The sequence below is a fragment of the Crocodylus siamensis genome, chromosome 11 (assembly GCF_052110815.1).
Source record: "Crocodylus siamensis isolate JL-2025a chromosome 11, ASM5211081v1, whole genome shotgun sequence".
Classification (NCBI taxonomy): Eukaryota; Metazoa; Chordata; order Crocodylia; family Crocodylidae; genus Crocodylus; species Crocodylus siamensis.
The window spans coordinates 52,159,500-52,187,299 of record NC_143405.1 but is presented as its reverse complement, the minus strand read 5'-3'; the positions used below and the strand labels follow the sequence as shown (position 1 = coordinate 52,187,299).

General features: G+C 41.8%; 1 protein-coding gene across 1 annotated transcript; it reads left to right on the top strand.

Annotated features, from left to right (window-relative positions):
- The first annotated feature begins 1,118 nt into the window (after window positions 1-1,118).
- On the top strand, window positions 1,119-27,800 carry IRAK2 (interleukin 1 receptor associated kinase 2). Its single transcript, XM_090021976.1, has 13 exons — window positions 1,119-1,469; window positions 3,132-3,311; window positions 16,217-16,381; window positions 16,842-16,942; window positions 18,520-18,711; window positions 19,266-19,330; window positions 19,813-19,927; window positions 21,193-21,302; window positions 23,001-23,196; window positions 23,550-23,612; window positions 24,548-24,748; window positions 24,892-25,390; window positions 25,778-27,800. The coding sequence occupies exons 1-13, from the start codon at window positions 1,277-1,279 to the stop codon at window positions 25,894-25,896; spliced, it is 2,199 nt and encodes a 732-aa protein (XP_089878102.1). The 5' UTR covers window positions 1,119-1,276; the 3' UTR covers window positions 25,897-27,800.

The following is a 27,800-nucleotide window of genomic DNA, read 5'->3' as shown; positions in this document are numbered from 1 at the left end:
ACAACTACGTAACTTAGGTCAGTTCTGCCTCAGGCTTCTTGAATGTTTGTACCTAGCCGTGAAGGCAGTGTTACAATCATTGTAAATATCCAGAAAAGGCTGGAGCTATGTGAACTTAAGAAAAAAAGAATTCAGGGGAAAATACTTTAAAATGTTACACAATGCAACACTAAAATACTTCTAAGGACTTAAAATGGATATTTAAAAAATAATAAAGCAATACATACAGTCAGTACATGCAACAGAAATGGTAAAGGGGGATTACAATATCCAGAAATATATATCTATATCCATATCTATATAAATTTATGGGGCTAACATTAAATATAAATTGTAAATAAAGCTAGAACCAATAGTTCCTAGGCACAGCATTGCCTTGACCTTCTTGATTCTCCATCCTTTTCATTACTTTATACTTGGCCTTGTTATACTGCTGCTCTCCTACTATTATGCTTGGACAGCACCTAACACAATGGGGTGTCAATCTCGATTTGGATCTTTGCTTTGCTACCATAATATGAACTATACTAATGAAATCTCTTATGCCATGAAGCCTATAGCAACTTGATAATGGTTAGGTGGCTGGCATGCTGCAACTCAGGTCCAATATCAGCCTATTGTTTCTTTGCGCTCCCCTGTCCCTCTCGTGCTTTACACTTCGACTGTAAGCTCTTCAGGGCAGGGACTGTCTTTGCGTCCTGTGTTTGTACAGCTCTAAATGGAGCAGGGGTCTTGATCCAGGCCCAGGGCTCCTAGCTGCTGTAATAAACGCAGATCAGTCACAGTAACAAAGCATTCAGTCAGCTGAGCTGAACCGTGCAAACAAGCGCAGTTCCACTGACTGCCTGTTATTACCTTAAACTCGTGTCTTTTACCGTAACTGAGCTCTTTCACAACCTGTTGGCAATGCCAGGCAGAGTGTAACACTTGGGCCCTGTCCTCATTCAGATCAGGCCTGTAGCTAAGCAACGTGGCTGGAACAGCAATGACCTGAGCGAGGAACAAGCTGCTTCTGTTTTGGGGCTGAAGGGACCTGACGTCACCCAGGCAGGAAGCAAGGAGGCCTGAGCTGTCTGCCTGCCTCCTTATACCCGCCTTCTTGGTTAGGGCCGGTCCTAATAGGGAGGGCAGAGTGCCAGCCTCAGCCCCTCCCACAGAGAGGACGCTTTAGCAAAGTGAGACTCCTTGCCTCATAGGAAACAGACATCCAGAAAGAGTCCCTACTCTTGCCTAAAGAGAGCTGGCCCGAGCCGGCTGCTATGCACAGCTGCTGTTGATGGCCAACGGGGAGAACGGGGCGACACATGCAGTGGCAAGTGACAGTAAAGAGATGGACCTGCAGCCACTTTCATTGTCGTCCACAGGGAGCTCCCTCCAATCCCTCCGAATTTACAGCCTGCCTGCCTGGGTGCTTGAGGATTTCTGCCAGAAGATGGACTGTCTGAGTGACTACGACTGGATGCGATTCGGTGAGCAAGGGCGCAACAATGGCAAGAGGAGAAGGAGGGATGAACAGCTAGAGAAGTCTGATCTTGATTAACAGCCATGCTGACAGAGGGGGGAAAGGGGTGGCAGGGTTAAGGACAGAATGAGGTGTAAACACAGATTGATGGATATAAGTCAAGGCAGTGAACTGTAATACTCAGGATCAGGTTCATTTTTGCTCACATGGAGATTTCTGTTCAGCTCTGTCTCAATCAAAGGGGCACGGTAAATTTCACATATTTCACCAGCTGAATAATACTATGATTAAGGGGGGAAAAACCTATACAAATAATATAATGAGAATGCAGAAATGGGGCAAAAATTGCCAACCAGAGATTGTGACTAATGGGTACAGAGCACGGCCTCAACAGTGGAAATAAAAGATGATGGCAGTGAGATGAGAAGGGAAGGTCACAGTGACTTGAGGCAGGGAGAGGACGGAATTCCACAAGTGTGACTAAGTATCAGGAACTCCTTGTGCTTTCTGGATTTATTGGAGCCACTGACACATTTAGGACTTGATCGCACAAATATAACTGACTGGCCAATTCCTGAGCCCCACCCATCCATTTTTGGAACAAGCCGCCACCATTTTCTTATTAGTATTTCTCTGGTCCCATTTTCTAACCCTGTTCATCGTACTCCGTGTTCTCGGATTCTATACCTCTTTTTTGCCTTGTTTCTATATATTCTTATTGGTCCACATGACTTGTCTTTTTTCTTGATCTTATTATCCAGTTAGGGAAACATGCCGAATTTACGTCTTACCTTTTGATTTCACTTCTATTGAGATGACTCTGAACCTGAAACAAAATCCCAGATGTGAACCACTCTGACCAGATTTTTTGTTTAGCTGATCTCACTTTATTTTACTTCATTTGATTTCACTCAGCACTTGCCATGGTATGCTTAGTGCATTCTTCTCTACTGAAGTGATTATTTATACAGTCATGGAGATGTCCTTAGAAAGATGAGAGTGCCCTGACTAGCCAAACCCTGGATGTCCACATCTCCAGTTATGCAACATTTATCCCTATCCCCCAAACTTATCAGATGCCCCTCTTATCAGATCAAAGATAGTGAAGGGGCCTGAAGCTTGGAATTTGCAATCTAGTGGAAAGATGGAGTTTTGAGAAAGGACATGGGCTGCAATAATAGGGGACTGGGAATTAAAATACTTGCCTGTAGTTACTCTATTAGAACAAGTGAAAAATTAAGGGTTCATGTGTAAGCAGTATAATTTAAACTACCTTTCACTAAGTTAGACCCAATTATTAAGTGTAAAGGGTGACCACAAACCAGTGTAACTGCAGTGGTGCTAGCGTAGACAGGCAAAATCACTTTAAAACACAAATTACAATGCAGGTTGCCTCAGCTTCACTCTAGGCTCAGCTACAGCAGTAAAAATTAGCAGCTTTACCTGTCTACCATAAGGAACCGCACCAAATGTATTCATTAATTTCAGTGGAATCAAACATCATCAATTCAACTGAGTTTTTTCTGTGGTGCAAAATATTTGGGGTACTGGAAAGTGAAATAGTTTTGCAAATGTAAACCAAATGTGTGACAGACCTGGGCTTTGTCCATTTGTACTTATTTTGTTCCTTTCCAGTTCTTTAACATGAATATCTCTTGTTTACCTTTAGCCTCTTACGTGATAACTGATCAGACAGAGCTGAGGAAAATCAAGTGCATGGAGAAGACGGGAATTAGCATCACGCGAGAGCTCATGTGGTGGTGGGGAGTGAGGCTTGCAACAGTCCAGCAACTACTGGAACTACTGCAGGGACTGGAGCTCTACCGAGCAGCACAGGTCATTCTGGACTGTGAGTAGATGCTTCTTCTTGCATAGAGAGACTTCTCCTTTATGTTAGGAAACCTAAACTAAACCAAAATAAAAGCCCTCTTTTTAGGTGAGAAACCTTGTTTTAAAATTCACTGCCTGATTTTATCATGTCACAACTCATACTAAGCATTAACGTTGGAATTACCATTCCAGACCAAATCACATATCTATTTAGTACACTATCCTATTTCTGCCAGTGTCTAATGCAAATTGCTTCAAGAAAAGGTACAAGTAAGTTTACTGATGCTCTGAAGCATAGAGGTTTTAATACAATCTAAATCTTTAACTGTAAATGTTCTCCTTTCCATATAAAAATCTGGTCTTTTTTTTTAAACTCTTGACCACAATGGAAGCTACAGGTGAATGCTGCCTCTTAGATTTGTTGCATATCCCCCTGCTCTTGTATTCAGGGGATGGGTAATTAGAAGAGTTTTGCCTGGTTGTCAGATTTGCCTTTTCTATGTCCCATTCAGTATTTTTTGCATCTCTAATACATTTTCTGCTACCCTTTACTCTTTGCTGTATCTTGATATGGAAGTCTTCCTCTAACTCAAACCACTTTTATCATCTGTCTCTGATCTGCCTCTCCTTTGATTTTATCACTTTTAGGATGTCAGCCAGCATTTGCGGATAAACCACTGCCTTATAAAATGGCATTATAGTATGCTTATTTTCCTTGCCATCCCTTATGTGTCTAAGTTACAGTCACTTTGCAGCTCTATTATTATTGCATTTGATCCTTGAGTTCTTACCTCCACCTACCAATAACTCCTTGTGACCCAGAACAAGTCACTTGAGGTCTTGGAGTGACTCAGTATAGAGGAGTTATGGGCAATTGTCATTCTTCTTCCCTTCATGCATTTCCACATTTACACGTTGCTCCACAACATTGTACAGTGTACTCTTAGAGATAGGAAGTACTAAATCATGGCACCGTATGGACTGTTACTGCACCGTGCGGGTGGCACACACTTAGATTTTAAAGCTACGTTGCTGTAGCAGCGCATTATAGCCAGCAAGCACACCACTGTGGCAACATAGCTGATGATCACATGTAAACACATGTGATCACTACACTGTTGTAGAGCGCTATACGGTGACGTATAGATGTGCCCAGTTATACTAAATCATTCTTCTCCAGACTGGAATACCTTGGTTTGCACATGTAGTGGCTTATGCATACTGGTGCGTATCTAGGGTGGCCATCATAGAGGACAGTCCGGTTGTCTTCCATCCTCAATACAAAACTCGACGCCTTTATGTCCTCTCTTAAAGAGAAAAATAGAGGACATAAAGGCGTCGGGTTTCGTATCAGTAGAGGATGGAGGACAGAGTAGCAGAAAACCGGAATGTCCTGTATGACGGCCACCCTATGCATATCACATGTTCAGTAGCATTGTGTATGCAGGTGCTGCTTACTGTAGGTCCGTTGTTCTCAACCTTTTTTTGGACTCAAGGCACCCTTCACTGGACTGAGGCACCCCTTGTTGGACCTGAGTCATCCCTCTATAACTTTTGTGAATTGTGTGGCTACAATTTGAAAATGGATGCATATATTACAGTGCTTATCCCCTTGCAGAGAGGCTGGGCGGTGGAGGTGAGGGATTGTTCAGGCAGGGACAAGCCTGAGCCTGCCCTAGTATATACTTAGCTTATCTTCTCACAGCTCATGCCATCCTTCAAAGGATCTGGGGGCAGAGGAATCCTGGCTGAGAACCGATGCTATAGGTACTAGCATTCATTTAAGGCCACATTTTAAAGACTGAATTCGTTTATTTTTAGTAGCATTTTCTGTACTTTACAAGAGAGAACTCCAGATGGAGAACAGACTCAGACCCCTAAGAAAGTCAGGGAAAGAGAATGATTTATTTCAGGAAGTTTAATGGCATTTCAAAGTTCCCTGGGGGAATAGGCCAGGTTACTGTTCAGGTTCCTGTTCCTTGAACAAGGTGACAGTGTTTCAGGTACTTGGAAGCTGAGTTAATTCTGGGATAAACAGCTAATGTGGAGCAGAATGAATGGCACATGTGAATCAGCCTGGGGAGTCCTTTTTAAATGTTTCTTTCTGGTGCAGTTCTTCTCTTAAAACTGACACAGGGCTAAATTCTACCTTCCTTAATCAAGCAAAATTATCATTCATTGTTAATAGGAAGTTTGGTCAATTAACATCGTAGGTTTTGGCTCTGTGCAAAAATGATACCTTCTTACTCATTAGATCAACCTCCTGTTTAAATTCAGTTTCATGTTTACCTGCCTCATGAGTCAGAGACCTGCTACTCCTATCAACTCTCAAAACCAACCTAGCTGTAGGAAAGTAAGGTAAAGTCTATTCTGACATGCCTGTATCAGTCACCTAATTTTTAGCTGATTCACGGTAACAGTGACTTTTGGCATCCAGATTGATTTTGCAGGATTGGCAGTCAGAAGAAACTGATTTCTAAAGGAGTCCACTTGATCAGGAAGACCACAAACATGGAAGCTTTTTCACAGTCACTTTTCAGAGTAGCTGTTCAGCACTGTGAGGCAAGGATTATTTTGTATTGTTGTTCTGTATGTGTTCAGCAGCACCTAGCACAATGGAATCCTAGTCCAAGACTAATGCTCACAGGCACTACAGTAAATGAAAAGAAAATAATAATAGACTGCACTTCATAGTCTAATTAGAAACAACCAGCAACGCATTGAACTCCATCCCATGGCTCCAAAAGAGGAATCTGGGATCCACCTCGGTTTTGTAATTGTTCAAAACCAAACAGGGCCTTCCTGAGCACAAACTACTAGCATGTTTAAGGAATCCCATAATTGGGAGACAGCAGTTTGCAACTGAAGACAAAAACTATTAAACACTCTCTTTAGTTACATAGGAGAAGCAGTTGCCAACCCCATTTGGTATCTTTTATGTGTGCAGTCTGACTGTTCAGCTAAGATTGATGTGTTTTGGTTGCCCAAGTTATTTGCTTTTATCACTGTTGCCAAAGTTGGATTCAAAGAGTGTACAGAAGTAGCTGTGTTAAATTCAACAATACAGGCTATGATGATGTCACTTCTGTTCCAGGGTAGAGATATCTGGCAGCTCTCTAACAAGGCAGTCCACAAAACAAGGCAGAGCTGATTTCCAGCTAGATTAGCTGTTTTACTCCTACAGACTCAGGCCACAGAAAGCTCAGTTTATTCAGTCACACAGAACAAGGAACCACAAGACTCACCGCCAGTTGCAGAAGTGATCAGGGGAACTACATGGAGCAAAGCCACGTGCTGCATAGTGACGTATTCTCATTATATTCACATTAGTGTCTGAAAATGGAAAGTAGCACTGAATGCAATCTTGATACACCATGTTTTGCATTTACTCCATCCTCACTCTCACAAAACTCACTGTAAAGTCCACAAAAATCTTGCCTGAGAAAAGTCCAAATAAAACTACTATCTCTGAAGACTCAAGACATAAGACAACAGAGCACCACTTTTCCAACTGACCCCTACCTACATTTGGCAGCAGACTCCAACACCACCTTCTTTCTTGATAGTGACTTTTCTTTTAAATAGCATGAAAATGTTACAGTGGCTTGTGTTACATTGTTTAATCCCAAGTATCCAAGAGAAATTACATTAAAATAAATTCCTTCCCATCTGATCTCAGTCTTGCCTGAGGAAGTTGCTGCCTTGCTCCTATGGTCTGCCACATATTTGAAAGTTTTTGAACTTCGTGAAGAATTTTTTATTCCGCAAACAGCAACAAACCCAGGGGTTTCCCCATTAAAAATAAAAATCTAAACAACTTCCTCCAAATTCAAAGTGAGAACAGGCTGTCTGTGAACTCTATTGGACACGATTGCTAAAAGAATGAATTTGTCCAATTCCTTCTCATGGAAATCAATGGGAGTCTTTCTTTTGACTCCATGAGCTGCACCAGGACTTAAGAAAATCAAGTTTGAGCTGTTGGTGTGAAAGTAGAACATACTTGAATTAGGAGCAGCCTAAAGGCCAGGAGTAGCAAAGCAGTGCCAAATGATCCAGGGAAGTGAGACAGTGGACTTTCCTATCTTAGAGATGAACTGGAACAAGAATCCCAGTCTGAATTCAGGTGGAGAAAGAGGGAATACAGACCTTCCTCTGGCCCAGGTTTAACAGCAGACACTAGCTCAGCTAAAAATCCCAAGAACCAAATCTGGAATTCAGCTCTGAACTCCAGGGTTCATCTCCAGCCTGCTATAATTATATGAGAAATGAGAGTCACGAAGGATGGTCTTGTAGGTAAGGCACAGTAGCAATCTATACTCAGTCCCTTGCTCCACCCCAGATTTCCCACATGGCATCTCACCAAAAGAGATAACAACATGGAACAGCTTAATTAGGAGAGTGTTCTAAGGCACATCTATTGAAGTTTTCATATGCTATAGTCCTGGGGCCATACAGCAAAATGGGCTTTATTTTAATAGTTGATCTGTACAGAATTTTTGGAAGTGCCTAAGTGACTTGCCCACAGGAGCCTGAACTCCATTTTCACAAGTGATTTAGGTACATTAGACGCCAATGGGATGTAAGCACTTAAATTATTACTTATACCATGTGTTCTGTAGCACAGCATGTAGACCTGTTTCTAAATAACTCAAGGGATTCAGCTTCCACCCTTTCCCTTAGTTACATTCTTATCTACATTACAAAGTTCTACTACTATAGCTGTGCTGGCAAAGGGTGTGAACGCTCCCATCCTTTGACTGACGTGGCTATGCCAGTGTGGTGGCTTCCACCAGCAGAGCTTTCATTGTTCAGGGGTGTTGGTGTCACTCTGGTAACAGAAAAACACTTTCTGCCAGCAAAGCTGAATCCATTTGAGGATGCCCAGCCATGTAGTATAACGCCTAGCAACGACAGGCTGAGAGGAGATATGGTTGCTCTCTACAAAGACACCATGTGGGGACAAGAAACTGGGAGAGAGAAGAAGTATTTAAACTAAATCATAATGTTGGCACGAGAACCACTTGGTTTAACTGGGTTGTGAATTGACTGAAACTGGAAATTAAAAGTGTTCTCATCATCAGAGCAATGAAGTTCCAGAACTGCTTTCCAGAAAGAGTGAGGAGGGCTGATAAACCTAGCAACTTTCAAGAGGGGATCAGTCAGGTTAAGGATGGGTTTCTGTGGGCAGTTTGCAACAGCTGGGAAATGCACTCAGTGATGCAGACAGTCCTGCCCAGTCCTAAATTCCCAGATCTATGGAGAAGCTGTTATAATCCCATCCATCTCACTACTAGATAGTTCTTGATGTTCAGCCTCCATTGCTTTTTTCTGAACTGACCTACATCTGAGATAAAACAAACCATAAGAGGAACTGTACTCCCCATCATGCACAATTTCTAGAAACCAACTATGCCAGTGCCACCGGAAAATAAAAGAGCTCCTATCGTGTCACTCGACCTTGTGGTGGTACTTCCAGTGATCATGTGCAAGACTCAGATTCCACTGCTCACTACAGCTTCCTGTGAGGATCAGCAGGAGTTAAAAATACTGCAAAAGCTGTTGCTCGGCCCCTGGCCTTTCTGCCAGACTTGAGACGCACTTCGAATGGAGACTGTACTAGCTTTTGACTGAAAGGTGGGAAAAGAAACGGTCTGGAGCAAGAAAGGGTTCATTTGTGGAGGCAAATGATGAGGACAGCAAGATTCAGAAGAAGGAAAGCTATGCTCAAGCTTATATGTGCTTTGATGACTATATAGCTAACACTGTGCTTGATCAATATTCACTTTTGTTCAATAACCACTGTAATTCAAATGCAGGAAAGTGAAGAACTGCAATGTAGTGCCATTACAGTTCTTGAATATCTTCCAGCAGGCTTCCCTGCACTGAAGCCCATGGGGAAACTTCCCACTGATGCCCACAGCTGAAAAGCTGTGCCGTTGTTTTTTCTTTGAACATGCAATAGTTGTGTGGTTGGTATTGTTATTACGCTGGGGGATTTCCATAGTGAGTTCAGCAGTGAGCAAAACCACTTTCCAGCAGCCTGCTCTTACATTTCAGAAAAAAGCAAGGCTTTAAAGGCACTCTGGTATCTGAATAGGTTTATTCCGTTGTTATTCCTCAAGCAGGATGGAAGAGAAAGGTCTATTACCTTTTTTACTACGCAAGCAGTTTATAAAACTCAAAGGGTCTCATTTTCAAAAGGGCTATTTCTGATCTAGTTGCTGCACATTTCAGCTGCCATTTCTGATAACTCCTCTGGGCTCTTATGCTTACGTCATTTCTGTAGCCTCAGTGCTGACCTGTTTGCCTGTTGAGCAGGAAGTTTCAAAATTCACAAAAAACCTACAAAAAAGCAATGTGAAAGAGGGAAGCAGCTCTAATTTTAGAGTTTTCATGTCCTTAAAGCAAAAACTCCCTTAATAATGTGAGGATAGCCAGGCCCTAGTGGAGTTATATCCAGATGTCTCATCTGCAGTTTTTCACGTTGTACTAAAATGTCACGAAACCTGTGCTTTCACACACTGCTGACAGACAGTAAGAGGAAACGTAGTGGGTTCGCCTGAGTTTTAGGATGAACGCTTGGCTTCTTTGAAACAAAGGATCAAATCAAAATTCAGCTGTACAAATGCAAGCTCCAGGCAGACTGAGATCACAGGCAACATGCATCTGAAATGAATTCTGCAGCCCCATTCTCTCTCTATTGAGGCTGAGGGGGCATTTGATTGTCACATAGAGGAATTACACAGATTATAAATTAAATATCCTGTTTCCTGATGGCTTCACATCTAACCACTGTATCCATAAATAGAAAAACATGAAGAGATTACCTTACTTTATAATCAAAATGACGTCTGTGGCTTGGATTACTAGTAAACTATCTTTAAGATAAAGAAACCTGATAAAATAGTGTGATAAAACATTATTTATATTGCAAATGAAGCAGTAACTTGCATTTGTAGGAAATGTATTCCTGAAGAAACTTGCCAGATTGACAAAAAAAGCTATAGAGGCCTACCCTAGAAGTCTGGAATGGAAAAAATCTGTAGATCACTTAGTTTACATGAAGGCATTTCCAAGTTTGTTGTCCATCCTAGTCCAAAGAGACCTCTGGAGGTCATCTAGTCCAACCCCCTGCTTGAGGCAAAAGTATGCTATCCAAACCATCCTATGCAAGTTCTTGTCTAATCTATTCCTAAAACTACACAATCCACCATGTAGGGATGGCTACCCGGTTTAACCTCCTCCTATAAATATAAAAGGAAATATGTGCCTAGACGATTAACATTCGATTTGAACCATGGTCTGCTGGCATTCCAAGTAAGAATGGCGCCAGTGGATCAACAAGACATCTGAGAACTATAAACACATAGAGAGTCCTTTTTTGAATTCTGTTTTTTGATGTAAATTATAAGCTAGTAGGAGTATGAAGCATGCACTAAACTGGGATGGTTTGGGTAGAGTTTGGGGTTACTCATCTTGTTGATTAATCTACTTAGTTCTGCTCTAATTTCACACTTAAGAGTGTGATTTCCTGTTTTTACCTGCTGAAGTATGTATATTGGAAATGGAATAAAATGCAAAAATATTACAAGGTGATAGCTTTTTCTAGACAATTGGGTCAAAAAAATTGTAACTTAACCCATGATTAAGGTTTCCTTTGCCACCCTCTCAGATCCAGTCTAATACCTAACAGTTCACTATGTCTACATTTTATTTTTGCGACACATTCATGGAAAAAGACAAGAAAACAATGTGGCATTTCTCTCACTTCTAGACCCATTAAAAGCAAGTGCAGTTTTGCCTATGAATTTAATTAGTAACTGACAGACAGCAGATTTAGGCTAGATATCAGGATATCAGGATATCATGGTAAGCGTGGGGGCTTCCAAGGAGGGTGGTGCTCTCCCCTACCTTGTGGGTCTTTAAGAGAAGGCTAGATAGGCATCTGGTTGGGGTCATCTGACCCCAGCACTCTTTCCTGCCTAGGCAGGGCGTTGGACTCGATGATCTGTTGAGGCCCCTTCCGACCCTAACATCTATGACTCTATGAAACGTAGAGCTATTTTTTCCCAAGATTGCAACATGCTGTAATCCAAGGCGGGCCAACCTGCAGCATGGGTGCCACAAGTGGCAGGGGCAGCCTGTGTGTGTGGCACATGGCAGATCGGGGAGGGGCAATACTCGCAGCACTGCAGCAGCCAGCGCAGGGAGCAGAAAGGAAAGCAGCAAATTGAACAGGGGGCACAGGGAAGGAACTAGAAAACAGAGCAACAGATCAGGGAAGGGAAGGGGATCAGAGTGAAAGTTGGGGAGAATGTGGGACTAATTTGAGGCACTCCTGCTAAAAAGCTAGGTCTCACTGCTGTTATCAATGCTATAGAACAGATATAGGCAACCTTTTCCAGCTCAGGACCAGGTGAGTGCTAAAACCCAGCCACCACTACCACTTGTCTCTACAATGCCACACGGAGAGCACCCACAACCAGTGCTCGTCTCCTGAGTGGCACAGGTTGAGTGCCTGCAGCCAAAGCCCTCTATGGCTGAATGCCACTACAGCCCCATGTCTGCCAGTCAGATCCAATGGTTGCACAGGCCAGATTTGGCCCACAGGCTATAGGCTGTTGACCGCAGCTACAGAAGAGCTAAGTGTTACTGTTATTTTACATATGGTTTAAATAAAAACCAATCCAAAATGCTTCTTTGGACACAGACTTTTGTCAGGTGAGAGACTGATGTTTCCCTAAATTATAACATCAAGATGACAATTTTATCCCTGCATTTTACAAGTCCTTTGGTAAGACCCATAGGGTGAAACCAACAGGATTTTATAGAAACTATGCTCAGATCCCATGGAATTCAGTAAAGAATGAGGCACTTTCTTTATTTTTTATAACCAGCCAGAGTACAAATAGCTATGAAATGCTGTAGAATGACTTTAAAAGTTTATACAATAAGTAATTGTCTGTTAGGTTCTATATGTTCCTTATAGAAAAAGATCTATGAAAAGAGCTGCAATGGTTAGTGCAGATTTCTTGGTTTCATTGGTAACTTGTCTATTGACTAGTTGCATGACCTTGAACAACATGCTATCTTACTAATGTGTTGGAAGGTTTATTTGTTGCACATAAAGTGCTTTAAGATACTTAAATGAAAGACACTTGGCACATCTATACATGTAATTAATGTGCACATATAAACTCCAGAGCTTACTGCTCGAGTTTTTTGCTCCCAGGTGCGCCATTTGAACGTACACCTGGGATAAAAAGCTCCAGAGCATATTGCTCCAGAGTTTATTCATGCACAGCATGTAAAGCCCTCTTGGAGTAGCCCTGGGCTGGTTGGGGCATGAGGGTGCTTCAGTGTGGGGACTGCCTGAACACCCTGTGCTCCAGCCAGCTGGGGCAGTGTCTACATTTGCTCTGCTGTGCAAAAAAAACTCCACAGTAAGGTAGTACTTGTATTTACAGGTACTTATATTTACTTGCAAAAAAGTATTGTGCTTTTTTGTGCTGCAGTTTTTTATGCATTTTTTTTGTACTTAAACTGAGGCACACAGTTTTTATCATATCCATTGTATTGGTGGATAAACTGAGGCACTTATAAACTGTATTCACAAGTACTGTTCTTCCGCAGAGTTTATTAGTTGTTGTATGCACTCTAAAAGGGGCACACGTGTAGACACTGAGATGTTTACTGCACAGTTAATTAGCCAACTGTGCAGTAAATGTCTTGTGTATACGCGGCCACTGTGTTGAGTCTGATAAGACCAATGTGTCACCATTAACAGATCTTTTGAGAGTTAAGATATCAACTGCATGGTTATGACTGTACAGCTGGATTCAAATACATTTTCATAAGCATTAAGTAACAGTTGTGACATTACATGCAGATCAGTTTGTTTTTTACTAGTTTTAAAATTTGAATGTAATAGATTCATATATTCATAGATGCTAAGGTAGGAAGGGACCTCAACAGGTCATTGAGTCTAACCCCCTGCCTAGGCAGGGAAGAGTGCTGGGGTTAGATGACCCCAGCCAGATGCCTATCCAGCCTTCTCTTAAAGACCCCCAAGGTAAGGGAGAGCACCAGCTTCTGTGGAAGCCCATTCCAAATTTTTGCCACCCTTAATGTGAAGAAGTTTTTCTTAATATCTAGCCTAAATCTGCTCTCTGTCAGTTTGTGACCATTGTTCCTTGTTACCCCAAGAGGCGCCCTGGTGAACAGGGCAACTCCGATCCCTTGCCGCATCCCCCTAATTAATTTGTAGGCAGCCACAAAATTACCTCTCAGCCTTCTCTTGTGGAGGCTAAAGAGGTCCAGGTCCCCTCAGTCTCTCCTCATAGGGCTTGTCCTGTAAGCTCCTGACCATACGAGTAGCCCTCCTCTGGACCCTCTCAACTCTATCAACATCCTTCTTGAATACGGTGCCCAAACCTGGATGCAGTACTCCAACTGTGGTCTGACCAATACCGCATAGAGGGGAAGTATCACCTCCTTGGATCTATTTGTCATGCATCTGCTGATGAATGATAAAGTGCAGTTAGCTCTGCTTATGGTTTTGTCATCTCATGTTCATCTTAGAGTCCACTATGACTCCGAGATCCCTTTCCGCTTCTGTGCTGCTGAGAGGGTCATTTCCCAGCCAGTAGGTGTACTGGATACTTTTGCACCCTAGGTGCAGCACTCTGCACTCGTCCTTGTACTGCATGCGCCCTAGGTGCAGCACTCTGTACTCCTCCTACTGTGTTCTGCCCACTTTTCTAACCTGTCCAGGTCTCCCTGCAATCATTCCCTACCCTCCAGGGTGTGCACTTCACCCCACAATTTAGTATCATCCGCAAACTTGGACAGAGTACACTTCACACCCACATCCAAGTCGCTGATGAAGATATTGACGAGTACAGGTCCAAGGACCAAACCCTGCAGGACCCCACTACCCACATCCTTCCAGGTCAATACTGACCCGCCTACTACCACTCTCTGGCTGCGCCCGCTAAGCCAATTTGCCACCCACCGGATCGTGTAAATATCTATGTCACAGCCTCTTAATTTAGGAGAATGGGATGAGATACCATATCGAAGGCCTTGCTAAAATCCAAGAAAATGACATCCACCTCTACTCCTGCATCTAAGCGTTTTGTGACCTCATCATAAAATGAAACCAGATTGGTCAGGCATAATCTACCGGCTACGAATCCATGCTGGTTTCCCTGCTGCATTATTTTTCCCACTGGACTCCCACAAATATGATCCTTCATAATCTTTTCAAAGGCCTTTCCAAGGATGGAGGTGAGACTTACTGGCCTACAATTACTCAGATCCTCCTTCCTCCCGTTCTTGAAAATAGGAACCACACTGGCCCTTTTTCAATCCTCCGGGACCTGCGCCATGAGCGCTCAAGCAGCTGTGCCAGTGTTTCTGCTATGACACTGGCCAATTCCTTCAATACTCTCAGATGCAGCTCATCTGGGCCTGCTGACTTGAACACAATCCAGTCCATCCAAGTAACTGCACCAAGTCAGCATTGACAGCTGGTGGGCTGGTGTCTCTCTGATGCCCATCTAAGAACCCATTAGGACTTATCTTGAGCCCTGTTCAGGAACACTGAGGGGAAAAAACTCATTGAAGAGCTCAGCTTTTTCTCCCATCTGTCACTAATTGCTCCTTCTTGTTCAGTAGGGGTCTTATGCTGCCCTGCACCTTCCTTTTACTCCCTACACACCTACAAAAAGACTTTCTGTTGTTTTTATTTTGTGTTGCCAGCCTCAGCTCTGTAGTTGCTTTGGCTTTTTTAACTGCCTCCCTGCAAGTGCGGGCCAAGTAGGTATACTCCTCCTTGGTAGCTTCCTCCTGCTTCCACTGCCTATATGCCTCCTTTTTGCCCTTAGGCTCCCCTGGATTTCCCTGTTTAGCCAAGGAAGTTTTTTGGCTCCTTTCCCCCTTTTCCCTCGTACTGGGATAGTCTTCCTCTGTGCCTGAAGGCTCACTTCCTTTAGAAATGACCACCCTTCCTGGACTCCCATCTTGTCAATAATCTTATTCTGCGGGGTATCACTGACTAAGCTCCTGAGCCCACTGAAGTTAGCCTTCCTAAAGTCAAGCACTTCCACCCTACTAGTTACCTTACCTACCCTAAGCCTTACGGTGAATTCAGTTGATTGGTGGTCACTGTCCTCAAGGTGACCATGAATCTGCAGCTCCCCTACCAGGTCCTCCCCTGTAGCCAACACCAAGTCCAGTAAGGCATTCCCCCTAGTGGGACAGTATACCTCCTGCATTAGGTGACAGTCCTGCATGCAGGTTAAGGACCTACGTGAATGGTTGGATTTGGCTGACTGCTCCTCCCAGCACGTCAGGGTAGTTTAGGTCCCTCAAGAACTCCAAGTCTAGCTTTTCCTCTTGGTGTGGTGGTCTGTAGCAGACCCCCACCACCAAGTCCCTTTCCCCTCGACCTCCATGTATCCTAACCCACAATGCCTCAACTTTCTTCTCCTCTGATCCCATTTTGATTAGGGTAGATGTATAATGCTCCTTTACATACAGAGCAACCCACCCCCTTTCCTTCCTACTCTGTCCCTTCTGTACAACCTGTAGCCCTCAATGTGTACTGCCCAGTCATGGGTAGGGTCCCACCAGGTTTCTATTAGCCCCGTTAGTTCCGTTAATAACTAAATCGAAGTTATTGTTTACAAGCAGAAGTGTGAGTTCTTCCTGCTTATTCCCCATGCTCCTAGCACTAGTATAGAGGCACTTGAGCCCTCTGAATGGTGCCTTTGGTGCTCCCCCTGTTCTGATGCCCAAAGGGCCCCTTACCTGGGGTGTACTGCTGCGTGTCTCACAGTTTGTAGGTTCAATAGTTTAAAAAATATATTATACAACAAGTTTTAGTAACCTCTCTGTTTTTTGTTTTGTACTGTTTTGCAGGGAGTTCATCCTCCAATGTTACTGATCCTGTGAAAGCTCCATTAGAGCCACCTAAGCAGGAGAACATATCTTTATCTCCCACAGAAAACAGAAGTAAAGCCAAAGAAAATGGGATTGGATCATCTTCCCTACCAGACTTGACATACCTACCAAAACCATCAGCTAGTAAGTAAAATAATGTGAGATATGTTTTTTAAAGGGAGAATGAATCTGTAGAGCTGGTTCATACTGACTCTCAATAACATACAAGCAAATGTAGCTTGTTCTAAACTGACTACTACCTGGTGTTTGCCTTGATTCTTAGGTAACAAAAACTCAAGTTCCTTTCTGACCTGTCTGTTCCTATCGTTCTCAACACACAATATCCTATCCCTCCCTCTGCCTCTCTCATTTCTTTGAGAGATTCTGAGGTTTTTATACTGCTGAAATTGAACTACTTGTCCTTCTCATTTGGGCATCAGAACAGCTCTACATGTTCATCTTTGGTTCCAAATCCTGACAGGCCATCTTAAAAGGTTTTACCTGGTTTAGGGAAAGTGGGAAAATAAATGAGGAAATTGAATTAGTCACCATGCTTGTAACCTCATAAAAATAACACACATTCCCACATGAACTTCATTTTCAGGTCCTGTTTTTAGGGAAAGTGCCTGCTCACTCCCATGTCCACCACCTCCCCCAGATGACCTTATGAACTCCCTACAGTCAAATATCCCATCAAGTGTAAAGGTAAATCACATAGTACTGATTTGATGATGATGATGTTAAAATGCCTTCCATGCCATTCTGCCTTCCTTTAAGGAGAAACTGTAGGCCTGTATAAAACAGGAACCTGTTGAAAACAAGGACCCTGATTTTGATGTCACACAGCTTTAATATCAGTATGTAGGACTTTGAAAGGGGGAGTGCAGATTATGTGACACATAATCACATATAACACAATACACATTTTTCTCTGGTTAAAGAGAAACTAGAAGCTTCACTAATAGGCCGTGGAGTTAGCACTATATCACTGGGTTTAAGATAAAAGTAAAAGCAAATACAAGTGTTAGGATGTTCACTGATTGGCTAGATTATATTAAAGCTTTAAAAAAATCATAACAACCTAGGCAAAAAACAGTCAAAACAGTCTAAAGAGATTGAGTCATGAGTCTTGTAGTAATTAAATGTAGTTCTCTTGTTCAGAATCATAAAACCAAATCTAGCCTTCCTCAGCATCTTGACAGTGCCTCCAATGCTTCACTGTCAGCCACTTCCACAACAGAGTTAATATGACAACAGCTAAGTTAAGGCTTTTACCTAGGGCTAAAAACAGTCTGCAGGGCTGTGAAACAGAAAAGAGACGTTACCAAAAATGGGGGACAGACAGCAGAACTGAAGGGGAAAGGATAGTTTAAACAGGGCACAAGAAGATGATTTCAGCCTGGACATAAGGAAGAATTTCTTTACTGTCCGAGCCCCCAAGGTCTGGAGCAGCCTGCCATCGGAGGTGGTTCAAGCACCTACACTGAACACCTTCAAGAGCAAATTGGATGCTTGTCTTGCTGGGGTCCTATGACCCCAGCTGACTTCCTGCCCTTTGGGCAGGGGGCTGGACTCAGTGATCTCCTGAGGTCCCTTCCAGCCCTAATGTCTATGAAATCTATGAAAACTAAGTCTCACTTTTAAGCAAAGTTGGACCTACAACAAACTTGGGTAAAAGATACATTTTAAATTGTTTTCTATGCAAAATACCCAAGAACACAATAGTTTTTTAACTGACCTGCCAAAACAAAACTGGGGAACACACTGTGAGTGAGTCTGTGGAAAAGTTGCATCACACAACCCTTTTTTTTTTTAGATCATATTGATCATCATTTAAGTCACGGAAGAGAAGTTGTGGGGGTAAAAAACGTGGGAGTAGAAACGTCACCTGAAAGGCTGGGCGGAAAAGAGCCCTGGGTGTGTATTTCATCATTCTGGAGAGTTTTCGTAGAGGACCCACATACTCAGATTGTTTGTGCAATGCCTATCAGAGTGGTATGCTGGTCCATTATCAGAACTATGGTGATGATAACACTGCTGTCCAATAAGACATAAGGAGTTTATCTGTGTTAGATATACAGGGCTAGACTTCTTAGAGACTATCCACACTATCAATTAGTTTTGAAACTGTGTAATTAGGTGAGGTGGGGAATTATGTTGTATCTGGGTCCCATGACTTGGCTATATTGAAAAGGTTTCTGAAACTCTTGGCACAGAAAGAAACCACAGGTAACCACTGTATGAAACTTGTGTATAACTTGTTTCTTCTTTGGAATGTCTAGCCCTGTGGTTCCACCACTCAGCTGGCAACAAATGTTGATCTCCCCAGTGAAAGCCTTTTGTGGACTTCAGGGGAGGTGAGAAATGCTACCCAGGGTTTCCGGGAAGAAAACAGAATTAATGAAGGCATTTTTGCTGATGTCTACAAAGGTCGGAGAAACAATGCAGTATACGTAATTAAAAGGCTTAAAGAGGTAAGTGCCCTAGCTTTTTTTCCCCCTAGTTTGAAGAGGAATCATGTGTTAATGTTCCTTAAGCATCAGTGTTTACCATTTAATAACGTCAAGCTAGAAGCCGGACATACCACACTGTAGTATTTCTAGAAAAGGAAATGCTGCAGTCTGGAAACATGTGTGAAAAAATAATTAGCCCCATTAATATGGTCCTGTTTGAGTAAAGATTCCTGCATGTATAAATGTTGGTACGATTAACCCATCAATTATTTATTCTATGCCCAAAAACAGTTGGTTCTGTTTTAAAATTAAATCATTTTGTGGGACAGGCAGTTGATACGAATGATGTTAGCCTTCTCTGTAAATTGCCTGATGAATTAAACTGCTGCTTACAAAAGCTTGTGCTATGTATCTCTGATTTAGTTAGTCTAGGAGATGCATATCTACCCTGCCTTCTGCCTCCTTTGTAAAGCCATTTGAGATGAAGAGATGGAACTTGGAAAAGACTTTGATCTTGTTGATTATTAATATTGTTGATTATTAATATTATACTGCACTTATGTCTCTCTTTGCAGATGGAATGTACAAGTCCAAATTCAACCCAAAGATTCTTTCATACAGAAGTACAGATTTCTTTTCGGTAAGCAGCTCTTTGGAACCTGGTTCTGATGACAGTCATTCCCTGAATTATCCATTCTTCTAAACACTAGAGTCTGATTGTGTTGAGGACTAAATTTTGCCTTATATAGGCACTGCACTATATTGAAGGTAACAAGGACCTGAACTGTCCCACAGGAATTCTGGGAAGCAGCTGCTTCCCAAATTTACTTCCCTGCTGAGCAACTGTAGCCCATGTGCCATTCTTTGTAAGGGCAGAGGGATCCTTTCTGCCATTAACTATCCCTTCCGCTATAGGCCCTCCTTCTTGCAGCCCTGCCTGCCTACAGTCCTCATGCTTGGAGCCATGCAAGGCGCACAGTTTGCCTTTGCTTCTGTGCATCCAAATCCAAGACCCAGCCTAACCCTATATTCTCAGTTAAGACTTGATTCAGTGCTGGAATTTTAAATTGTTTTTGTCTGTTGCTATTTCACTCACTAATATTTGTTGATTTTTGCCTGCAGGTGTTGTCACATTAACATTTTACAGCTCCTGGGGTTATCAGCAGAAAGTGGATTCCACTGTCTCATATATCCATACCTGCCTAATGAGTCACTGGAAAACAGATTACAGTGCCAAGTAAGCAGTGGAGCTGGGTACTTCTGCTGTCTTTGATGATGACTCCTATTAAAGTATAGTTTGAAGAACAATTGAATCTCCTTGACCTCTTGTATGGTGTTCACTGGGTTTTGCACCAGGTCCCTGCAATTTAAGCAATTTAAGCAATATCTGTCTTCCCATTTTGTTCCCATGTGCTTGTCAGAAATTTGTTAGGAAGAACTTCTCTTTTTCTCCTTTTCAGCAGAAAAGCAATTTCTCTTCTCTCTTCCCTTTTTCAACCTCTGCAAATTGTGAGCAACAGGAAAAAAGGTGTCTGAATATGCATCAGTCAAGCATTGGAAAGGGTGCATGGGTGCATATCTTTTTGTACAAGAGACTGTTTTCTGCCACAAGAAGATCAGCAGTAGAGGGCATGTCTGCCTTGCAACAGTGAAATGTGTACATATACGGCAAAATATTAACTGGATTTGGGAATACATTGCTATAGAGAATGTTATAATGGTCAATTCTGTCAAAGCCCTGCACTCAAATAAGGCATAACATTTACTGCTGTGTTTGTTCATGTTCACTGTTAAAGCATTGGGCAGCTGAAACTGAAGGGCAGTGGAAAACCAAAACTCTGCTTAAGTACTATTCATCAGGAATATAAGGGTGTCTGTAGATGTGCTTGTTCGTGTTCTAATTAGAATGCTCCAGCGTCACTTCATCATCACATGTATTAAGCCCCGCACATTTGAAAATGGCCGCAGGGGCGCATTATCTGAAGCCCGTTGAATGAGCTTTAGACAAAGTGTCCCATGGCCATTTTCAAACATATACATATGTTAATAGACATGATAGTGAGTTGTTTTAATTATAGCAGCTGTCTGGGAATCACTCTAATTAAAACAGCCCCCTTCCATCTCTGAGTATGTGTATAGGCAGCCCCTGGCTTGCTACATCACATCAAAACGGTAGTTCAGGTCTTGTATCCTGCCCCAGGAGTAGCCAGTACCTAATGCATCAGAGAACTGTTTTCTCTGCCTTTCCCCTCACTAAGTTTCCAAACTAAGTGTGCAGTGCTGTATACTGAGATAATAGGATTCCTTCCTAATCCTTGCTTTTGCCCTGGTGCATGAAATGTGATTACTGCCACCTGTTTCCATTTAGTGGGAGGGGAGAAGTTGTAACTGACTGCCGTAGGAGGAAGAATAGACCTTTTGACTGCAAAACTACTAAACAATATATTATGTTTTCATTCCATAAGAAGCACAATACCAATCCTCTTCCTCATTCTGTTGCAGGGTGGTTCCATGCCATTAACATGGGAGAAACGCATCAGCATTGCCATAGGAGTTATCCGGGCCATTCAGTATCTACACAACTTTGGGATTCTCCACGGGAATGTCAAGAGGTGAGGGAGCTGGCTTCCCAGCACACCCTACAGTACTCCATCTTTGTCCTGTCATTCCTAGGATTTTGTGAAGCAGAAATGTCAAGATGTCTTCCAACCTGTATATGATCTTTGACTTGTTTCCAATGCATATCTCTTTTTTTTCTTTCTACCTCTTACTCTTTTTGCATGGCTTCCACTCCACTGTTCATGTCTCTTTTCAGTATGGTGGAAGTATATATATCCTAAGCACCTTTTTTTCAGTATAATCCCTCCATTTTCCCCATACAAAATTTCACATATTCTCCACATCAAGTCCATGCTAGGGAGTTGCCTGTTCCTTAAAATGTTTAAGACTTGCCTAACTAGTAAAGCTTTACTTCTACCAGTTTAGTTAAAATAGTATTACCTTCTAGTGTAGAAGTAATTTTTGCTATATAAAAGGGACATATACTGAAATAGCTGTTCGCAAATAAGAAGGCAAGTATGCTGTTCTAGATCAGTTACTGGTATAATTATGAGTCAACAACAGTTACACTTAGTTAACTATTTTATTTACAAAGATATTTATATATAACATGCCCTTATAACCAACATTGTTGGACAAAATTTGTGCATAAATCAGATCATACTAGTACAGGGCAATTATTTGGGTTGGAGGGCCACTTGATGAGTTTTGGTGAGCTGAGGAAGGAAAGCTGCGCCCGCACCACTCTGCTCTGCCACAGCTGGGGCCAAGCCAGGCCATGCAGTGCAGAGACCCCCTCCATCCCCCACTCTACCCAGCTTCCTGATGGCACTGTGCAGTCCTGACATCACAGCTGCTGGCAACCAGGCCCGCACAGGACAGGGTGTAATGCAACATACCAAGTACCCATCCTGCCTGCCTGCTCACCTGCTGCAATGACCCACTGCTGCCATGCCACACCAGGAAAGTCAGGGGTGGCTGCCCCAGGCTGAGCACCCCTATGGCTGGCATGGACTCATCTCCTAGCGGCTCCAAGGCGGCAGCAGCTAATTGCGGTGGGTGGACGGGACATTTACTGAGCATGCTGCATCATGCCCCATCCTCTGCAGGCCCATCTGACAGTGGCCACGGTGCCAGGACTGCACAGCCACAACGCCAGCAGGAAGCCAGGGGGGACGCAGGTGGAATGGATACTGGGCGGCAGGGGGAAGAGTCTGCGCACTGTGTGCTACATGGCCTAGCCCAGCCCCCACTGTTCAATGTTTTTCTTTCATGGAAACTCAGAATTTAAGAATAAAAAAGACCTTTAAGACCAAAATGTCCATTTGCTTGTGCTCTGCAGCATGCAGCCTTCCAGGTTTCTGAATATGCATTAGTCAGTAGCCTGTGAGTAATGTATAGTCTATCTCGAGTGCGCAGACTCTTCCCCCTGCCCAGGTGGCAGCAGCTAATTGCGGTGGGTGGGCAGGACATTTACTGAGCATACTGCATCACGCCCCATCCTGTGCTACTGTGTGGCTTGCTTAAAAAAAAACAAAACAAAAAAGAAGCACATTCTGATATAAAATAATGTTGTATATATGGAAATTTGATTTTTATCTTAATTTATCACATCTTTCAACACACATGTGCTGAGAAGCTAAAAGACAGTTTGTGGAATGAGCTCTTAGATGTCATCTCTAAAATCATATATAACAACATTCAGGTAAAGACCGACTAACCAGCACTGGTATTTTTCTTACCTTACACAGCTCCAATGTTTTGTTGGATGAAAACTTTACCGCAAAGCTTGGACATTCAGGTCTCCGAATGTATCCTGTGGATAAAAAATCAGAGTATGCTGTGATGAAAACCAAAGTCTTGCAAGATTGCCTTGCTTACCTGCCAGAAGATTTTGTCAGGCATGGACAGCTAACAGAAAAAATTGACATATTTGGATGTGGGATAGTAGGTTGCCTTTTTTCCTTCCCTATTAGATTTTACAGACACCTGGTTATTTCTGTGCTCATAGTCATTTCTTACTTATCTGATTAAGTTTCTGAAACATAAGGCAGTCATAACATTTCACATGGTATCCAGAGCAAGAACATCACATCCTGTCCTGAGTTGCATACACAATTCCCATTTGGATGTCATAATATTTGCTCAGATCCGAGTTTTGGTATGTGCCCATCTCTTTTAAGAATGCAGGAGAAATAGCTAAAAAAAATGTGGTAGTAGTTAAATATTCCTTTGGCTACAAAGTCTTTATTCAAATGCATTCTACACAAGTAATTTTAGCTAAAATATGTTCTTTCTAGATTTTAGCGGAGATTCTGACTGGTCTTCGGACAACAGATGAAGGAAGACACCCCATATACCTGGTAAGGGAAAGGCAGAAATAAAGAACGCTTGCCTAATGTTACTATTACACTTAGTGCTAGTGTAATAAAATGAATTGAAGTCAAAACCAAATCAGGAGTTTGTTGCAAACAGTTATATTTACAGCTCCCATACAGCTGCTGTCCTGTGGCCACTAAAATCAGTGGCAATACTCTAACTGACTTCAATGAGAGCAAACAGGCCTGACTATACAGTACTGCAATATGTTAAACACAGGAACTGGTCACAACCTGAAATTGGAACTGTGCAAATTCCTTTAGTAAACCCTGATATTTGGCCTGAAGTCACGCACTTGTGACAGGCTGAATAGTAAGATAAAATGTATCTTAATGAATAGAACAGACCCTACCTTTATCCACTATCTGTGGCATGTTCCTTTTGTTCTGCCTTGCTCCTGAAACCTTTAGGGAAGAGAAGAGGAATTGAGCCTTATCATTCTGTCCTTGCCAAATGCATCACAGTAATTATCATGTGGAAAATTAAGATGAGGAAAAGGGATGAAAAAAATTCCTGGTCCTTTCATAAATGTTTGAAATGAGATCAGAAGGCTGTCATATATAGCACCAGAAAAGTTCTTAAAAGACATCTATCAATACGCTGATAATACAAAGAGGCCTACTTACACTATCTAAGGCCTTGGGTAATAGGTGGCTTCACATCTACAGTCTTCCTACAAGATGCTCTATTTGACTCCCTGATCTGAAAGCAGAGATTTCTACCACCTGTGCTAAAAGAGAACTTCCATTACCTTCTGCAATCCATCCAGAAACAGCAAGGAGAGCAATAGCATACATTTGCTAGCCTGCATATGACACTATGCATAGGGGAGTTTCTTAAAATGTAGTGGCTTGGATGGAAATGAATAATGTTCTTTGACAAACCTGTTATTGTTGGCATGTCTCTTTCCCTTGAACAGAAAGACATAATTGCTGAGGAAATTCAACTAGCAAAGGAACAGTTACACTCCAAAGACAGAGCATTTGAAAACCTAGCCGCCAAGGAAATATGCTCTAAATATCAAGATGGGAAAGCAGGGCACGTGTCAGAAGAAATTGCTGTTCCTTTTGCCACTGCCCTCTGTCTTTGTTTGCGGAAAAAGAATCCCAACATCACAGAGGTAAATGCTGAGGGCACTGCTAGGAGTTCTCACCTAGACACCCAGGGGTCACAGCACCTAAATTATGTTTTATTTATTGTTGAGGGGTTCTTCTTAATGTTCTGAAAAGGGAATTGATTAACAGATATTGTTGTCACAAACAGGTGCTTGGAATCATGGAAATGATTGAACATAAATCAAGAGATCACAGCTTACTTGAAGACAGCACTTTTTCTGGATTCTCTGTTAATACTCCAGAAGAAACCGATGATGAGACAGCCTTCCTCAGCCTCAATGGCTCAAGTGACAACAGTGAGGACAATGCAAGACCAAGGTCCCTGAACTATGCAAATTCATCCCCACCTTTAATAAGAATTAGGCCTCCTGAAGTTTACAATGGACATATGAGAAAGGTCCCTTGCGAATCAGACGAATCAGGTAGTTTTGTTTGGGATCCTATGGAAAGTTCTACCTGTGGCCCACTTGCTACTGGCTGCACCCATCCAAAAAATGCCATGCCCTCTGAATCCAGGAAAAATGATGAAGTGTGTGCTGAAAGCTTCCAAAAGAGAAATGCAGTATGCCACGAAAGTCAGAACCGCTTAGAAATGGCGTCACCTGCAAACAGAAATACAAACCCTGACCCTTCATGTTCTTTACAAGGTAAATGTAGATAATTCTAGGGATGGGACTTAAAAGGGTTCAGTATCTTTAAATTCTTGCAACAGAAATCCCTTATTCCTGGTACAGTGACCACAATATTTATGTAAGGTGCTCAAGTACTACAGTGATGGGCACAATACGAATGCCTGCAAAGATAGTCTTTTCAAAGACCTTTCAGCAAATTTTGTCTCCTTAGTTCTGATGTTAACAGGTAGTCTATTAATTTCACCAAAGTTTTCTGATCTAATTCTTTCTTACAGGGCCAGAGATAAGCTATTTGAATTGTTATTTCATCACCACCCACACGTCACCTCAGTTTCTTGTAATATTGACATGTTAGCCATAAGTGGAAATTTTGCTAAATATCTGGGGGGGTTTGTGTTTCAGCATTAACCAAAGAAACCTCTTGGGAAATAAGGATCAATGATCAGAAAAAGAAGCTTATGGAAAATATTCTACTATATGAAGAAGACAAATTAAACAGCTCCGAACTCTTTGAATCTTAAACTTGATAAAATGATCTGCAATGGCCATCTCTAAAGAAGAAATTAAGAACATTTTTCTATTAGCAAGATGGGAAAAGCCAAACTGCACACTTCGGATAAGGTTAAGTAGGCTATTTAGGTCAGATACCTAAGCCCTCTCTGGAGAAAAAGAATGAGATTATTCCAAGAAAATGGCGGCTACTGTGTAGATTAAAGCAAAATGTACTAGGTAACTAGGACCTCTGTAAATCAGCAACGTCCTCTTTCTTCTCCCATGACAGTGCTGGGAAATCAAGAGTATGGGAAACTAAATTGTTTAAACTGGATCCAGACTCTTGTCACTGAACCTTGGAAGTCCATCTGTATGTAGTGTATTTCTTGTATTAAAAATTAAGATCCTGGAATCTCTTAGGTAAGAATTGATCATTTGGTAGTTGCCAGTACTCTGTACTGCCAGTTGCATCTAAAAAAAAAAAAAGGAAAGTTGAGACTTTAAAAGAAAAGGAAACTGGTTTTGGTTTTCAAAACAACGAAACCCAGTATACCTAATTTTATGCGACCGTGTTTCATATCTTGGAAAATGGATCCATCCTGTTTTAAATAAGCTTCTGCTAAACTCTATATGACTTAATCTCAAATTACACTGCCTGAAAACAGTTTTCTGTAAACTCTGCAACTATACAACTGTCTCTGAAGCCTTAGACCTGTATAAGTTGTTTTGTGTCTCAGTTTTATCACCTGAAAGGCTACCTCCTGGAGTATTTTGAGTGTTAACTCATTGTTGTAAAGTGCTTTGGTGGCTGTTATGTAATTCCTTTCATACTTTTGCTTTTCTTATAAATTTTGCATTACAGTGCAATTTAATATTTAATTTAAAACCTATTTAATTTTTCATGTGATACTTGAATTTGGGTTTATAAACTTCTGGCAGGGTCGGTTAGCTAAAAAGGTTTTTTATGCACATTATCTTGCCAGGAAAGTATGTGCTTCCCGTACGAATTAGCTGTGAACTGCAGAATGAGGTTCAGCATTTATAATCCTTTGAAGAGGAAAATGCTAAGTATTATAACAAGTGCCAACAGTATCTATTTTAGCATCAGCTTCTGCACTAGTGATCTCTCTAACCAAAGGGGAAAACAACTTTATAACCTACATGAAGGATCACCAGAACTGTATTTCTCAAGTTACTGCTACTGTAGACAAACAGTATTTGACTTATTTGATGTGGACTGAGTGTGGATTTAATCAAATATTTTTTTAACTTTAGCAGGAATTTTCTTTCAGTAAGGAATGTAGGATTGGCCTTTATATGTTATTCTTCCCCTTGGAATTACTGAAAGGTGAAATTCTTCTAGATAGATCACAGTGTATTATATAATAAGCTCTGAGCCTTCCATAACTATGAAGTATGCAGCACACCAAAGCAAATGATGACAATTTAACTTGTGATGTGGACATCACAATTCTATACTAGTTTTTCAGGTAGATATTTACACTAGTCTTTGATGTAAGTTCCTGAGTTTAACTGCCTAGATATCCAAATGCCTTATATGGATGCATATTTTTATATATTTTAAATTGCTGTATGCTCTAGGTTTTAAAGTGTAGAAAGAAAATAAGAAGCAATGCTGACAGTTTCATAAAGAATTACCATTCTATTTATTAGAGGTGAAAACATTCTTAACTATATTTTATTCCAGTGAGAAATAGAGAGGTGGAAACATTTTGAAAGGATGCATCAGTTTCACTTTCACTTGCATCAGGAAAGCTACTGAATGCCCACATGGAATCTCTTGTAACAGCCAGGGAGAGAAAGGTGAACTGAAGATCTGTCCTTTAGCAGAAAAGATAATTATGTCAAAATGCTGTTGAAAGGTGTTGTTCTCATTCCAATGTAGAACTAAATAAAAAAAAAAAAATCTAAA

What these genes read in the sequence shown, in the direction of transcription:
- IRAK2 (XM_090021976.1), top strand. Translation starts at nt 1,277, where the DNA reads ATGGCCAACGGGGAGAACGGGGCGACACATGCAGTGGCAAGTGACAGT. An exon ending in CCTACCAAAACCATCAGCTA is followed by an intron (nt 16,382 to 16,841) that starts GTAAGTAAAATA and finishes CTTCATTTTCAG; the next exon opens with GTCCTGTTTTTAGGGAAAGT. An exon ending in ACATATTTGGATGTGGGATA is followed by an intron (nt 23,197 to 23,549) that starts GTAGGTTGCCTT and finishes TGTTCTTTCTAG; the next exon opens with ATTTTAGCGGAGATTCTGAC.